A 16,508-nucleotide genomic window follows, 5' to 3' on the forward strand; every position below is an offset into this window, starting at 1 on the left:
TGAAATATTCCTAGAATTTAATAAAAAGCCAATTCAAGTAATAACCGGTATTTAGATTTCTGGGTACCATGACTGCAAAAAGCAGGGACAGGTATGAATGGCCAGGCAGTAACTGGCTCTTGGTTTATTATCCTTTCATTCATTTACAGTGGAATATTGGCATGTTTCCTCCAAGGGCGCTGTACCTTCTTGCTGGCCAAGACATCCAGATCACGGCAGATTCGGGCTCGTGTAGAGGAAGGCTGGATGATGTCATCCACAAATCCTGGTGAAGCACAGAAAAGGAAGTAGATCATCTGCATTCCCAGATAATGCCACCCCTCAATCTATGTTCAGCCTGGGCACCATCACTGGGGCTGACAGTGTGAGCCAGACCCAAGTTACTGTAAGTGGGCACGGGCCCTGTGAACCTTCCCCTGCATCCTAGGAGCATCCCTGTTCCTCTGGCAGGGCCCCAACTTCCGGCTTAGAAGCACTTGACAAGAAAATGAAATCTGATCCCCTCCCTGTCAAGATAAAGTCAACAGGAAGTAAAAGTTAAGAAAACACATTAGTATTTTCAAAAATCACTACACTTCCTCATGTCCCTGTAACACAAGTCCCTCTGCATGTGATTTCACCACTCCTCCCATCAAGGATTCAGTTTCCTCACTTGGCCTTGTGACTTGCTTTGAGCAACAGAATGTGGCAAAAGTGACACTGTTCAATTTCCAAATCTAGGTCTCAAGGTGCCTTGCAGCTTTCCCTCCTACCCTCTTGTTGCCCTCAGGACACCATAAGTGTGGAGTAGCTGCCTTACGAATATGAAACTATGTGCAGCGTTGAGCGGACAGCCAACACCAGCCATGTAAGTGAAGCCATCTTGGACTATCCGGCCCCAAACTGCCAATTCACTATCTTTGCATGATTCATCCCAGGCAAGACCAGCAGAAGAGCCACCTAACTGAACCCAGACCAAATCGATGACCCTCAGAAACATAAGCAAAAAAAAAAAAAAAAAAAAAAAAGGAAGGGGGTGCCTAAATGGCTCAGTTGGTTGGGCATCTGTCTCTGGCTTGGGTGCTAGGATCGAGCCCCATGTCAGTCTCCCTACTCAGGGTGCCTACTTCTCCCTCTCCCCCAACCTTGTGCGTGCTCTCTCTCGGTCTCTAATAAATAAATGGACATTGGGGAGGGGAGGCGAACCATAAGAGACTATGGACTCTGAAAAACAACCTGAGGGTTTTGAAGGGTCAGGGGTGGGAGGTTGGGGGAACAGGTGGTGGGTGATGGGGAGGGCACGTTTTGCATGGAGCACTGGGTGTTGTGCAAAAAGAATGAATACTGTTACGCTGAAAAAAAAATAAATAAATAGAAAAAAAAAAAAAAAAAAAAAGAAGAAGAAGTTGGTTGTTTAAGCCACTCTGTTTTAGAGCAAGTTTTTTTTTAAAGATTTTATTTATTTATTTGACAGAGAGAGAAATCACAAGTAGATAGAGAGGCAGGCAGAGAGAGAGGAGGAAGCAGGCTCCCCGCTGAGCAGAGAGCCCAATGTAGGGCTCGATCCCAGGACACTGGGATCATGACCTTAGACGAAGGCAGAGGCTTTAACCTATTGGGCCACCCAGGTGCCCCTAGAGCAAGTTTTTACACAAAACTTAAGTAACTGGAACAACACTAAGAAATTTCTTCATTTCAGCAATGTTGTTTTGATCCTGGTTACCAAAGCAGCATAGATACTATCCTTAAGTGATGACTGCCCAGGGACAATCCCACCCCTCACTCATCTCCAGGTTCAACTGCAAGGGCAAAGGGCAGTTATGTGAGACTTTGTGGAGTAAAACAATCAGCAAGTGACCCAGCAAATGACCAAGGCTGCCCTCCCCATCACAATCCCTACCTCTCACTGCAGCAGGAAAGGGGTTGGCAAACTTCTCAATATACTCTGCCTGAGCAGCTTCCACATTCTCATGCCCTTTGAAGATGATCTCCACAGCACCCTGTCATGAAAGCAGTTAATGAACTTAAATGGCAGTCCCAACCTGGGTAGACCTCCCTCAACTCGTTCTCACAGTGTGTGGTTGTGAACTTTGCGATAAAACCAAGTGCCCTGGAGAGAAAGGGCATAGAGGTAAACACTGTTGGAGTCAACCATCATGATTCCAGGGGCTGTGTGATGGGACTTCAGCTGTGGTCCCAATGACAGGCAGCTCAGGCAAAGCCAACAGTTTGTGTCCCCAGATTCCATCCCACTCCGTCCACTTGCATCTATCCTTCTTTGAGGCCAAGATGTTTGGCCTGTTTTCCACTGTTAGATCCATGGTCCCTGTATCAAAGGAAATAAAATGTCCTGTTCCTTTTTTCTTATCCTGAGTATGCAATTCATTGGCCAAAGGCAGACAGACTGGACTGCAAATGTAGAAGTACAGAGGTCTAAAAGATGAGCCTTGACCTCAGAACCCCCAAAAGTCAGCTCTGGGGAGAGCCAAGGGAGTTAGCTGGTACAATTCCAACAGCTGTTTCAAAGCAGGAAAGGAGTGGGAACCACAGCAGGAATACAGCAGTCCTTGCTCATCCACAGTTTCATTTTCCCAGGATCAACCACACTCCAGGAGAAGACAGATGAACCTCCTGACATCAGTGCCTATGTTCTTCACCTCCATCTTACCATCTCACATCACAAGAAGAGTGAGTACCAGGTATTTTGAGACACCACATTCACACAACTTTTTTTTTTTTTACAGTATATTGCTATACTCATTCTATTTTATTATTGTTGTTAATTTCTTACTGTGCCTAGTTTATAAATTAAACATTATCATAAGTACCTAAGTATGTGTAAGAAAAAAACAGCATATAAAGGGTTCAGTATTATCCTGGTTTGGGGCCTCCACTTTGGGGTGTTGGAGCGCACCCTCTATGGATAAGGGGGAGGGGGGCGCTACTAGAGCTTGCCCAGAGTCACCAAGGGTCAGAACTACAGTTCAGCTTCTCTGGGCTAAAAGGCATGGCTCTAGCCCCCACCCCCACCCCGAAGAGATGAGATGGAGTTACAGGGAATGTCCAGTCTCCCAAAGGCTAGTTCAGCTGACTCAACCCTTTCCCCTTTACTGATAAATCTCAAAACTCCTTCAGGGGCCCTCCCATCCTGAGCATGAAGATACCAGGATGTGCCTGAAATGAGACGGCAGGACAGGAGCCAGAGCTGGCCCTGGGGCTCAAGGAGGGAGACTTTCCAAGGTCTAGGCCCCAGCTCCCTAGAATCCTGGCCCATCCGAGGGGGCCCAGCATCTCTCCAGCATTTCCCACCTATGAGCTCCTGCTAGGAGAGTGCAGTACCTGCACCTAGCCAAAAGGAAAGCTAGAAGCCCTCACCTTTGCTCCCATGACTGCAATCTCTGCTGTAGGCCAGGCATAGTTGATGTCGCCACAAAGGTGCTTGGAGCTCATGACATCATAGGCACCACCATATGCCTAGAACAGACCCAAATGCTAAATGTTAGAGCCCGAGTCAAAGAGATCATGCCCTGAAATATCCTAAGAACCCAAGTGAAATAAGTACAAAGAAGAGCTCTCCTGGGCTACTGAAAGCCCAGTGTCTCTAAGGCCAGGAAGCCAAAGCAGAGAATATCTGGACACAACCCAGAGGCCTTTCACAGTTACTTTTCACTGTCTTTGCTGGCTTTTTCCCACTGACACTTTCAGTTCCCAGAAAGGACCACCAACATATCCACAGCATGTATCCAGAGGGCTGTAAAAGACCTTTTTAAGAGTGAGCAAGGTGTACTCCTTTTCCCAACCCTCCTGAAACTCTTGGCCAGACCTCCAAAGATGGCCATGGTGCCAGGAGTGGGCTCACAGCCTCTGATACAAGTTCCTCACCTTCCTGGTGATGACTGTGACTTTGGGTACAGTTGCCTCAGCAAATGCGTAGAGAAGCTTCGCACCATGCCGGATGATGCCCCCATATTCCTGTGCTGTGCCTAGGTCATGAGGAAGAGTTACTAGGTCAAGAGTTCTCACAAGGTTTGAGGGCCACTCTCAGCTATGAGGTCTTCCCCTGCTCCCCAAAGGGCTAGGACAGAGTGACCCCCACCCCACAGTCCCATCTTTCAGACACCTAGAATACAGAGATGTCACAAATCCTTAGAAAATTTTACAAGAAAACCTCCAAATAAAGTGGGTGCCTTATTGGGCAAAACCACCTCTCCCAGCCCCCACTTCTGTCATGACTTACCAGGCAAAAAGCCAGGGACATCAACAAAAGTGATGAGTGGAATATTGAACGCATCACAGAATCGGACAAAACGAGCCCCTTTCACAGATGAATTAATATCCAAACATCCTAGAATGAGAGAGATTATCCATGCTGAGCTTCTGGGCCATTTCCAGTTCCACCCACATGGGAATATACCCTCAGTAAACCATCCAGAGCTGATTTTTATGGAGGCATCCAAGTTTCCTCATCGGGGAATGTGAAGGGAACCCTTACACTCCAAGAAAAATAGGGAAGACACTTGCAGCCCGACACTTGCCAAAGAGGGTCCAGGAGCAGCAGCCTCAGCTCTGAGGGCACAGGCTCTCTTGCTGGGAGCACAGGCTTGCAGGCAGGGAGACTCTGCCTCACAAGCTAAAGGACTGCTGCCACCTGGGTTACAGGCTGAACTGCCCCCATGGAACCAGCAGTGGGAAGTATCATTCAAGGGCTGCTCTTAGCGACTTCCCATAGCTTGGCTTCAGTCATACCTGTGTGCCCTTGGGAATTTACTTTACTTTTCTGAGCCTGAGGTTCCTCACCTGCAAAGCTGGGATGTTACTACCTCCTACCATAGTTGTAAGGATTAAAGGAGGTGGTGCCTGTAAAGTGGCACAGAGTAAGAGCTCAGTGACTAGTGTGTCTCCTGGAATAATTCCCAACCTACTGTATGAAGTCCCATTACCCGGATGCCAAAACAAGACAAGGACATCTTAAGAGAAGAATGCAGACCAAAATCCCTCACGAACACAAAATTCCTAAGATATTACCAAATCAAATCCAGCAATATACAAAACACACGAATGCAGCCTGACCAAATGGGGTTTATCTCGAGAAGTCAGGGTTGATCTAACATGTGAAAACCAATGAAATTATACTAAATAGAGAAAAAAACATACAGTCTTTGCAACAGATAAAAAGAGAGATCTGACAACATCCAATATTCAATCATAACTCAAAACCAGCATAGGGCACCTGGGTGGCTCAGTCAATTAAGCATCCAACTCCTGGTTTCAGCTCAGGTCATGATCTCTGGGTGATGAGATCAAGCCTGGTGTTGGCACCACACTCAGAGTGAAGTCTTCTTGAGATTCTCTCTTCTCCCTCTGCCCCTACCCCACTCACATGCTCTCTCTCTAAAATAAATAAATAAATCTTTAAAAAAAAAACCAGAAACAAAACTAGCAGTAACCTAGGAGTACAGTGAAATTTTCATTATCTGATAAGAGTATCTTAAAAAAAAAACGTTATATACACTCATGGACCAGAAGAACAGATAAATTCCCAAAATGATCTATACCAGTGCTGGCCAAAAGAACTTTCTATGAATGTTATCTGACTGTACTATTCAACATGGTAGCCACTAGAGCTATTAAGCACTTGAAATACAGCTACTACAACCAAGAAACCAAGTTTCTAATTATATTCAATTTTAATTACATATTATCAAACTAATTAATTGATACTTATATATACCATAAAATAATTATATAATAAATGAATTAATAATGTTATAATATATAAATTATTAATCATCTACTATTAAATACTATATACTACTTAATTATCTTAAAGTCTAGCATACTGAACAGACCTATATATCTTTTTTATTTAATTTCTTTTCAGTGTAACAGAATTCATTGTTTATGCACCACACCCAGCGCTCCATGCAATACCGTGCCCTCCCTAATACCCACCACCTGGTTCCCCCAACCTCCCACCCCCGCCCCTTCAAAACCCTCAGGTTGTTTTTCAGAGTCCATAGTCTCTCATGGTTCATCTCCCCTTCCAATTTCCCTCAACTCCCTTCTCCTCTCCATTTCCCTATGTCCTTCCATGTTATTTGTTATGCTCCACAAATAAGTGAAACCATATAATTGACTCTCTCTGCTTGACTTATTTCACTCAGCATAATCTCTTCCAGTCCCGTCCACGTTGCTACAAAAGTTGGGTATTCATCCTTTCTGATGGAGGCATAATACTCCATCGTGTATATGGACCACATCTTCCTTATCCATTCGTCCATTGAAGGGCATCTTGGTTCTCCCCACAGTTTGACGACCGTGGCCATTGCTGCTATAAACACTGGGGTACAGATGGCCCTTCTTTTCACTTTTCTGTATCTTTGGGGTAAATACCCAGTAGTGCAATTGCAGGGTCATAGGGAAGTTTAATAAGCTAGCATATTGAACAGGCCTATATTTTTAAGCAATTACTATCAAAATCATAGGCATTCTCTTACAAAAATTGATAAGCAGATTCTAAAATTCATATGGTAGGGGCACCTGGGTGGCTCAGTCATTAAGTGTCTGCCTTAGGCTCAGGTCATGATCCCAGGGTCCTGGGACTGAGCCTCACGTCAGGCTCCCTGCTCAGTGGGAAGCCTGCTTCTCTCTTTCCCACTCCTCCTGCTAGTATTCCCTCTCTCGCTCTATCAAATAAAATATTTAAAAATAAATAAATAAAAATAAAATTCATATGGTAATACAAAGGAGAATAGCAAAACAATTTTTTTTTATTGGAAGACTTACACTAGTTGACTTTTCAAGACTTACAAAAAAAGCACAGTTTCTCAACTTCAACACTATTAACATTTTGGACTGGATAATTCTTTGTTGATGGGGTTTGTCTTGTGTGTATAGGATGTTGTGCAGCATCTCTGGCCTCCACCCATTTGATGCCAGTAGCACCCACTGTCCCCCAGAATCCACACTTGTGACAACCAAAAATGTTTCCAACATTGTCAGATGTTCCCAGGATCCTGACACTGCCCCAAGTTGAGAACACTAAGAACTATAAAGCTTCAATAATCAAGGCAATAAGGTAGACAAAAAGACAATGAAACAGGATAGACTGTGAAGAAAGAGAACCACACAACTGATTTTAGACCTGGCACCAAAACAATTCAATGTGGAAAGAAGTCTTCTTAACAAATGGTGATGAAACAATTAACTATCTATATTAAAAAAAAAAACACACACACACAAACACACACACACACACCACGAAATTAGACCGTTTCATTCTATTTATCAAAATTAATTCAAAATAGATCACAGACCTTAATATAAAATCCAGAACTACAAAACTAGGCAATAATATTGGACTATCTTTGCAACCTTGTAGTAGGCAAAAATTTGTTGGAAAGGACACAAAAGCTCTAATCATAAATAAAAAAACATTGATAAATGGGGCTTCATTCAACGTTTAAAATAATGCAAGTCTAAAGACACCATTAATTTACTGAACACATACCTGAAAAAGGACTCACATCCAAAATATATAAGAATGCTAAAAATAATGATAAAGAAATAACTCAGAAAAATAGGGAAAACTTTCCTCTTGCTAAATGCATTTTCTGAGATGTTCTGTATCTTGTTTTGGACAGTGATAACAAGGTTGGATACAGCTGTCAAATTGTCAAAACCTATCAAAACGAGCATTTGAAAGCTGTATATTTTATCGTGTGTAAATTATAACTCAATAAAAGAAAAATGTTTTAAATCTCCCTTCCTTCCTATCCAAAATGTATGTTAATCATCTGAAATAAAGAATCTGAGTGATAATTCCCAGAAAAAAAAAAAAATTCTAAATTAAGAAACTGCAGAAAGTACCCAGAGGCTATACTCAAAATCAAATTGAAAAGAAAGATGAGCACTGACAACCAAAACAAGATGTAATCATTGGGGAAATGAACACAGAAATGGAAAACCTGCAGCCCTGAGCTGCCATGGAATGGGCCCCATGTCCAGAGGCCTGGTCTTAGCATCTTAGGCCAAGTCCTAGGGATATACAGAGAGCCTGGCACCCAGAGAGTGCCCAAGGAGCTGTGGCTAATTGCTACAAGGAAAAAACGAGAACCAGAACAGAAGCTCCCTATCTGAGCCTCTAAAGTGGCCTTTTGGTAACAGGGAATGAAGAAGTCAATAAAATGAAGCTTTCTTCAAAAATGCAGTAACCTCCTGAACTTCCACATCTTACCTTTCCATAAATATCACAAAGAATTTTTAAGCCAAGTAAAAAAGAAGTCAAGGAACCACAATGGATTCAAGTGTTCAGGCTCTAGCCAGAGCTGGGGATGGCCCCTGGGATAGACATTCTGGCTATTTATAGAGAAAACTTTCAGGACAAGCAAAGCAGTTTCTTAAAAAATGAGCCTATGAAAGTCAACCTGTACCTGCAGACATAGTCATGGGTTGAGAAAGATCTTAAAGCAGACACAAGAAACCATGTGAAGTCCATGCCAGGGAATGACATAGCTAAAAGGAGAAACTAAAGGAATGTATGGACAGTTATGAACTTACTGGAAGAACAAAATGCAGTTTTCAATAGGTGTGGATTCCTGACTTTAAACACTTTTTCTAAACAACAAAATGGTGAAGTGGGCAGCTCCAAGCTCCTATCCTCCAACAGATACATAACAAACAAGCAGAAACTCTGGAATAAATGAAGGTTTACAACAATCAAAAGAAAGTCAAATCAAGAAAAAAGGCAACTTAAGGGGTATCTTGGGGGCTCAGGTAGTAGAGCATCTGACTCTTGATCTCAGGGTTATGAGTTTGAGCCCTATGATGGGCATGGAGCCTACTTAAAAAAAGAAGGAAGGAAGGGAAGGGAAGGGAAGAAAGGAAGGATGGAAGGAAAAGAGAAGAGAAGAGAAGAAAGAAAAGAATAAAGCAACTTAAAAATAGTAGGAAAGTCTTGTTGGTATTCTTAATTACACTTGCCCCATACTCTCCCTAGTTCTAGAGGGAACAAAGAAGACCTTAGTCACCAATTATCACACAGGTCTGTTCTAAGTTGTCTGAAAGACTGACTTTCATCTCTGTTTCACCTAACTTGGACCTCACCCAGGCCAGAAAAGTGACCGACATTGCTCAAAAACAAAGGAAAAACCTGCAGATATCTGGGACAAAAGATTATGCTTCAATCATCTAAGGCCTAGGAGGAAAAAGGAAAAACAAAAAACAAAAAACAGAGTTTCTCTTGGAAATTAGGGCACTCAAGAACACTTACATATACAGGATATTTCAGAAAGACACGGATATGTCTAGAACCAGATACATGCTCAGAAAAGACCTAAGAAAAGGAAATATCTTAAGATGAATGAAAATGAAAACACATTATCAACAAATAACCTAAGAAGATCTTATGTGTTAACCTTGGGTTGATCCCTAAGTTCAGTTTAAGTCTGGCTAAGTGAGAGAACCCCAGCACAGAGCCAATTCTCAAAGACCAGAAGAGGTGTTTCCTTGTTTGTCTGTTTTAGCACCTGGTGTTCAAGGATACCTCTGTTAAAACCCCAGCTGGATACAAGTTAAGGAAAAGAAACTTCAGTGACCACATACAGAAAGGAATATACGCTGCAAAAATAATCAGGAGAAGTTACTAGACAAATGGACTATTACAGCATTCAGTGATCAATAACAACAAAACTTAAATTATAATATCCAAATGTCTAGTTTTTAATAAAAGATAACAAGGCTTACAAAGAAACAGGAAAACAGTCACTCAGACAAAATAAATAGACAGAAAATGTCCCTCAGGAAGCCAGACACTGAACTTACTAGACAATTTTTTTGTTTGTTTAAAATTTATTTATTTATTTATTTGATAGAGATAGAGAGACTGAGCACAGGTACAGGGAGTGGCAAGCAGAGGGAGAGGGAGAAGCAGGCTCCCCAGGGAGCAGAGAGCCTGATGCAGGACTCTGCATCCCCCAGGACCCTGGGGTCATGACTTGAGCCAAAGGCAGACACTTAACCAACTAAGCAACCCAGATGCCCCTGACAATAAAAATTTAAAATAACTCTCTTAAATATGGTCAAAGAGATCAAGAAAAACATGAACAAAGAAATTTAAAAATCAGGAAAAAATATATGAACAAAATGAGAATATCAAAAAGAAAGAAATCATAAAAAGGAACCAAACAAATTCTGGGGCTGAAAACTACCATAACTGAAATTAAAAAAAAAAAAAAAAAAAAAAAAATCACTACAGGGGAGCAATAGCAGATTTGAGAAAAAGAAGAAAGGATCAAGAAACCTGAAGATAAATTATCCAGTCTGAGTAAAAAGAAAAGAAAAAATGACGTGAATAGAAACTAAGAGACCTATGAAATACCATCATCCAAACCAACATATGCAGCGAGGAAATACCAGAGGGAGGAGATAGAGAAAAAAGGGACAGAGATTTGAAGAAATAATGTCCAAAAACTTCCCAAATTTGATGTAAGACATGAAGCGACAGATCCAAGAAACTAAGTAGGATAAACACAAACAGAACCTCCACTCAGCCACATTACCATCAAATTACTAAAAGATAAAGACAAAATCTTAAAAGTAGCAAGACAGAAGTGACTCACCATACACAAGAGATCCTCAGTAAAATTATCAATTGATATCTGAGTATTAAAACCATGGAACCCAAAGGACAATGGAATGACTTAGAGCACTGAAAGAATAAAACTGTCAACCAAGAACCCCATGTTTGGCAAACTGTCCTTGAAAAATGAGGGACAAATTAAGACATTCCAATATCAAAGCTGAAGAGTTCATTATCACTAGAATTTCCCTACAAGAAATGGAAAAGGGAATCCCTCAGGTTGAAATGAAAAAAAAAAACAAAACAAAACAAACAAAAAAAACACAATAAACAAACAAAAAAACTAGACCATACCACATAACTGTATGAAGAAAAAAAGATCTCTAGGAAAGGCAACTACATGGGGAAATACCATTTTTTGTAATACCAGTTTTTTAAAAGATTTCATTTATTTATTTGACAGATAGAGATCACAAGTAGGCAGAGAGGCAGGCAGAGAGAGAGAGAGAGAGGAGGAAGCAGGCTCCCTGCTGAGCAGAGAGCCCAATATGGGGCTCAATCCCAGGACCTTGGGATCATGACCTGAGCCGAAAGCAAGGCTCAACCCACTGAGCCACCAGGTGCCCCCTATCATTTTTTATTTCTTATGTGATTTTAAAAACAGACAGAGCCCAGAAAGTTTACTGGTGAATTCTATAAAACATTTAAGAAATTATACCAATTCTCTAAAATCTCTCCCAGAAAGAATCAGAGCGAATATTTCCTAAATTATTCTGTGAGGCCAGCATTATGCTATTACTAAAACCAGACAAAGACATTACAAGAAAACTCAGACCAATGTCTTTCATTAACACAGACATAAGAATCCTCAACAAAATATTAGCAAATCAAATCTGGCAATGTTATAAAAATAATTATATACCACTTCCAACTAGGATTTATCATAGGTAGGCAGATTCAATGTTTGCAAATCAATTCATGTAATCCATTGCATCAACAGGCTAAAGAAGAAAAATCACATGAACCTATCAGTAGATACAGAAAAAGCAATACTAGGAATAAAAAGGCAACTTCTCAACTTGATAAAGAACATCTAACAAAAAAATCTACAGCTAACATTATACATAATGGTGAAAAACTAGAAGCCTTCCTAAGTACCTAAGATCAGATACAAGGCAAAAATGTCCCCTCTTGGGGCGCCTGGGTGGCTCAGTGGGTTAAAGCCTCTGCCTTCAGCTCAGGTCATGATCCCAGGGTCCTGGGATCAAGCCCCACATCTGGCTCTCTGCTCAGCAGGGAGCCTGCTTCCTCATCTCTCTCCCTGCCTGCCTCTCTGACTAGTTGCAATCTCTATCAAATAAATAAATAAAATCTTTAAAAAAAAAAATGTCCCCTCTTACCACTACTTTTCAAAACTGTACTGCAAGTTCTAGCTAATCCAATAAAATAAGAAAATATACAAAAGGTACACAGACTGGGAAGGAAGAAATCAAACTGTCTTTGTTCACAGATAACATAATAATCTATGTAGAAAATCCTAAAAATTGGCAAAAACACTGCTCAAACTAATAAGCAGTTATAACAAGTTTGCAGGATACAAAGTTAATACACGAAAGTTACTCACTTTCCTATATACCAGTAGTGAATATGAAACTAAGAACACAATACTATTTACATTACCCAAAAAAGAAACACATAGGCAGAAATCTAACAAAACATATTTTAAGATCTATATGAGGAAAACCACACAACTCTAAAATGGAAAAACTGAATAAATGGAAACATATTCTGTTTATGGATAAGAAGACTCAATCTTATCAAGAAGTCAGGTATTTCCAACTTGCTCTCTAGATTTAACACTATTACAATCAAAATCCCAACAAGTTATTTTGTGGATTATTGACAGACTTATTCTAAAAATATACTGAGGGGCAAAAACCCCAGAACAGCCAACACAATATTGAAGGACAAAGTAAAGTTGAAGGACTGATAATACCTAACTGCAAGACTTACTATAAAGCTACAGATATCAAGACATGTAGTATTGGTGAAAGAAAAAACAAATACATCAGTGAAACAGAGAAACCAGAAATAGACCCACATAAATATAACAAACTGATCTTTGATAATAAATTAAATAAATAAATAAAAGGCAATATAATAGAAGAAAGACCATCTTTTCAACAAATAGTGCTTGAAAAACTGGAAATCCACAAGCAAAGAAATTAATCTAGACACAGACCTTAAACTTTACATGAAAATTAACTCAAAAATGGATCCAGGGACCTGAATGCAAAACACAAAACTTGAAAACACCTAGAACATAACATAGGAGAAAAACAACTCTGGGAATGGTGGCATCTTCCCAGAGACACTACCAAAGGCACCATCTAGGAAAAAATCATTGATAAGCTAACCTCATTACAATTTAAAATTTCTGCTCTACAAATGATGCTGTCTAGAGAAATGAGAAGGTAACAGTCTGGGAGAAAATATTTGCAAAATATACATGTGATAAAGGAATTGCTATCTAATGGATACAAAAAGCTCTTAAAACTCAACAATAAGAAAACCTGATTTAAAAATGAGCTAAAGATTTTAAGGGGGGGGGGGCTAAAGATCTGGACACCTCACCAAAGGAAACAAAAATATACATATGGCAAATAAGCACATGATAAGATACTCCACATCATGTCATCAGGGAAATGCGCAAATCAAAATGAGATACCACTACACAACTATGAGAATGGCCAAAATCCAGAACACTGACTGACAAGATCAAATCCTGGTGAGGAAGCAGAACAGAAACTCCTGGTGTGTCAATGTACATTCATCAGTTGTAACAAATGCACCACTCTGGTTCAGGATGTTAATAGTGAAGGAAGCTGTGCATGTGTGATAGCAGATTGTATATGGGAACTCTATAGTTTTCACTTAATTTTGCTCCAAAAGAGCTCCAAAAATAAAATGTATTTTATAAAAAGGATTATACACCATGACCAAGGTGGATGTACTGTAATAATGCAGAGTGGTTCAACATACAAAGTATCAATGAAGGACAAAAACTACACAATCATTTCAAATGTTGCAGAAAAGGAATCTGACAAAAATCTACCAATGCTTCAAGATTTAAAAAAAAAAAAAAAAAGATTCCGAAAACCAGGAACCAAAGGAAATTTTCTCACCACAATGAAGGGCATTTATGAAAATTCCATACCTAACATATTCAATGGTGAAAGACAAAGTTCACCCCCTCCCTAAGATCAGGAACAAAATAAGGATGCCTGCTTTCACCAATGCTATTTAACAGTGTGCTGGATATTCTAGCCAGAACAACTAGACAAGATAAAAGTAATAAAAAGTATCCAAATTGGAGAGAAAGTAAAAATATCTTTTTTGCAAAAAATATGATCCCATATAATATCCCAGAGAATCCACAAGAAGGCTAGTAAAGCTAATAAACTCTGCAAAGTTGCAGGTTGCAGGACCAACAAACAAAAATCAGTTGTGTAGTTGTCTTTCTATACACTAACAAACAATCCAAAAAGGAAATCAAGAAAGTAATTCCATTTATAATGGTATCTAAAAGAATAAAACACATAAGAGTAAATTTAACCAAGAGGTGAAAAGAGGTGAAAGACTTGTACACTAAAAACTACAAAATATTATTGAAAGAAATAAAAGACCAAAATAAATGGAAAGACACCCTATGCTCACAGGTTGAAACATTAAGATGTTAATACTACCTAAAGTGATCTACAGATTCAATGCAAAACTTATCAGAATTCCAACATGCTTTTTTGCATAAATGGAAAAGCCAATCCTCAAATTCATATGGAATTGCAAGGACCCATAAAGCAAAACCAGTCTTTTTTTTTTTTTTTTTTTTTTTTTTTTTTTTTTTTCAGATTTTTATTTATTTGATAGAAATCACAAGTAGGCAGGGAGGGAGGCAGAGAGAGGAGAGGAAGCAGGCTCCCTGCTGAGCTCTAGAGAGCCCAATACGGGGCTTGATCCCAGGACCCTGGGACCATGACCTGAGCTGAAGGCAGAGAGGCTTAACCCACTGAACCATCCAGGCACCCCCCAAAACAACTTAAAAAAAAAAAAAAAAAAAAAAAAAGAGAGAAGATTCACACTTCTCAATTCAAAACTTAGTACATAAAACTACGGTAATGAAAACCAGCATGTGGATAAACCTAATTAGACCAATTAAATAGTATTAAGAGTCCAGGGAAAAAAATGTACATCTACAGCCTATTGATTTTTGACAAGGATACCAAGTTATTCAATTGGGAAGGAACCATCTATTCAACAAATGGGTGTTCAGGTAACTGGATTTTATGTGCAAAAGAATAAAGTTGGACCCTTAACTCATATGTAAAAATTTACTCAAAATTGATCAAACCTAAATGTAAAAGCTAAGAGCATAAAATTCCTAAAAGAAAACTTAGGGAGAAAGCTTCATGACACTGGACTTGTCAACAGGTACTCTGCCAAGCACAAACAACAAAGATATATTGGACTTCATCAAATTTTAAAAATTTTGTGCACCAAATGACATTATCAAGAAAGTGAAAAGACAACCTACAGAATGGGAGGAAATACTGCAAATCATATCGCTGACAAGGGTTTAATATCCAAAATATAAAGCATTCCAACAATTCGACAACAAAAATAAATAATTAAAAATGCACAAAGGAATCTAATAGATATTTCTCCAAAGAAGACATACAAATGGCCAATACGCACATGCGAAGATGCTCAACATCACCAATCATTAGGGAAATTTAAATGAAAACCACCCAGTAGGATAGCTATTATCAAAACACACCAGAAAATAACAAGTGCTGGAGACAGTGCGATGTAACTGGAACCCCCTGCTTTGTTAGTGAGAATGTAAAACGGGCAGCCACTGTGGAAAACAGTACAATGTTTCCTCAAAATAAACATAAAATTACCATACGACTCAATAATGCCACTCATAGGTATATACTCAAAGGAACTGAAAACAGGGATTCAAATAGATACTTGCATACCGATGTTTATTGCAGTGTTATTCACGATAGCCAAAAGTTGGAAACAACACAAGTGTCCATCACAGATGAATGATTAAACAAAATGTGGTATACACATGCTATGGAATATTACTTAGCCATGAAAAGTTAAAATAAGGTTCTGATACATGCTACCATGTTGATGAAACCTGAAAACATTATGTGAAGTAAAATAAATTAGACACAGAAAGACAACTACTACGTGATTCCACTTACACGGGATATCTAGAATGGGTAGATTCATAGAAAGTAGATTTAGATTATCAAGGTCTGGGGGTAAGGAGGAAAGGAGTCTCTTTCTACTTGAAAAATTTCTGGAGGATAATGGTTACAGCTGCACACAATGTGAATGTAATTAATGCCACTACATTATACCCTTAAAAATGGTTGAAACAGCAACCTTTGGGCACCTGGGTGGCTCAGTGGGTTAAGCCTTTGCCTTCAGCTCGGGTCATGATCTCAGGGTCCTGGGATCGAGTCCTGCTTTGGGCTCTCTGCTCAGCAGGGAGCCTGCTTCCTCTCTCTCTCTCTCTGCCTGCCTCTCTGCCTACTTGTGATCTCTGTCAAATAAACAAATAAATTCTTAAAAAAAAAAAAAAAACAGGAACTTTTAGGTTATTTATGTATATATTACCATGATAAAAAATATTGTTAAAAAAAAAACAGAAATAAAAGATGAAGCTGGGTCAATAAGGGAGGGCATATTTCTCCTACACAGGGATTCAAAACAAACCTAAGAAGGAAAATAGGAGAAAAGTATTGTCTACAGTCCCCATGTCACACTTCCACCAACTATACCCAGAGCACAGCCATGGAGGAGTCTCCAACTGTGTACCAGGCACCAGGGAAGGCACCGGAGATAAAACGATGGCGAGGACACCAACACCCCCGCC

The 16,508-nt window shown here is 39.7% G+C and overlaps 1 protein-coding gene across 1 annotated transcript in view; it reads right to left on the reverse strand.

Annotated features, from left to right (window-relative positions):
* The window catches only part of PCCB (propionyl-CoA carboxylase subunit beta), a 108,957-nt gene continuing 92,449 nt past the window's right edge, over window positions 1-16,508 (reverse strand). The window contains exons 11-15 of the mRNA XM_046004002.1: window positions 4,217-4,324; window positions 3,862-3,962; window positions 3,355-3,453; window positions 1,880-1,979; window positions 1-265 (exon numbers count right to left, since the gene is read on the reverse strand). Of these exons, the coding sequence (XP_045859958.1) occupies window positions 144-265; window positions 1,880-1,979; window positions 3,355-3,453; window positions 3,862-3,962; window positions 4,217-4,324 (530 nt within the window). The 3' untranslated portion in view covers window positions 1-143. The remainder of the gene's footprint in view (window positions 266-1,879; window positions 1,980-3,354; window positions 3,454-3,861; window positions 3,963-4,216; window positions 4,325-16,508) is intronic.

The sequence above is a fragment of the Meles meles genome, chromosome 4 (genome assembly GCF_922984935.1).
Source record: "Meles meles chromosome 4, mMelMel3.1 paternal haplotype, whole genome shotgun sequence".
Lineage (NCBI taxonomy): Eukaryota > Metazoa > Chordata > Mammalia > Carnivora > Mustelidae > Meles > Meles meles.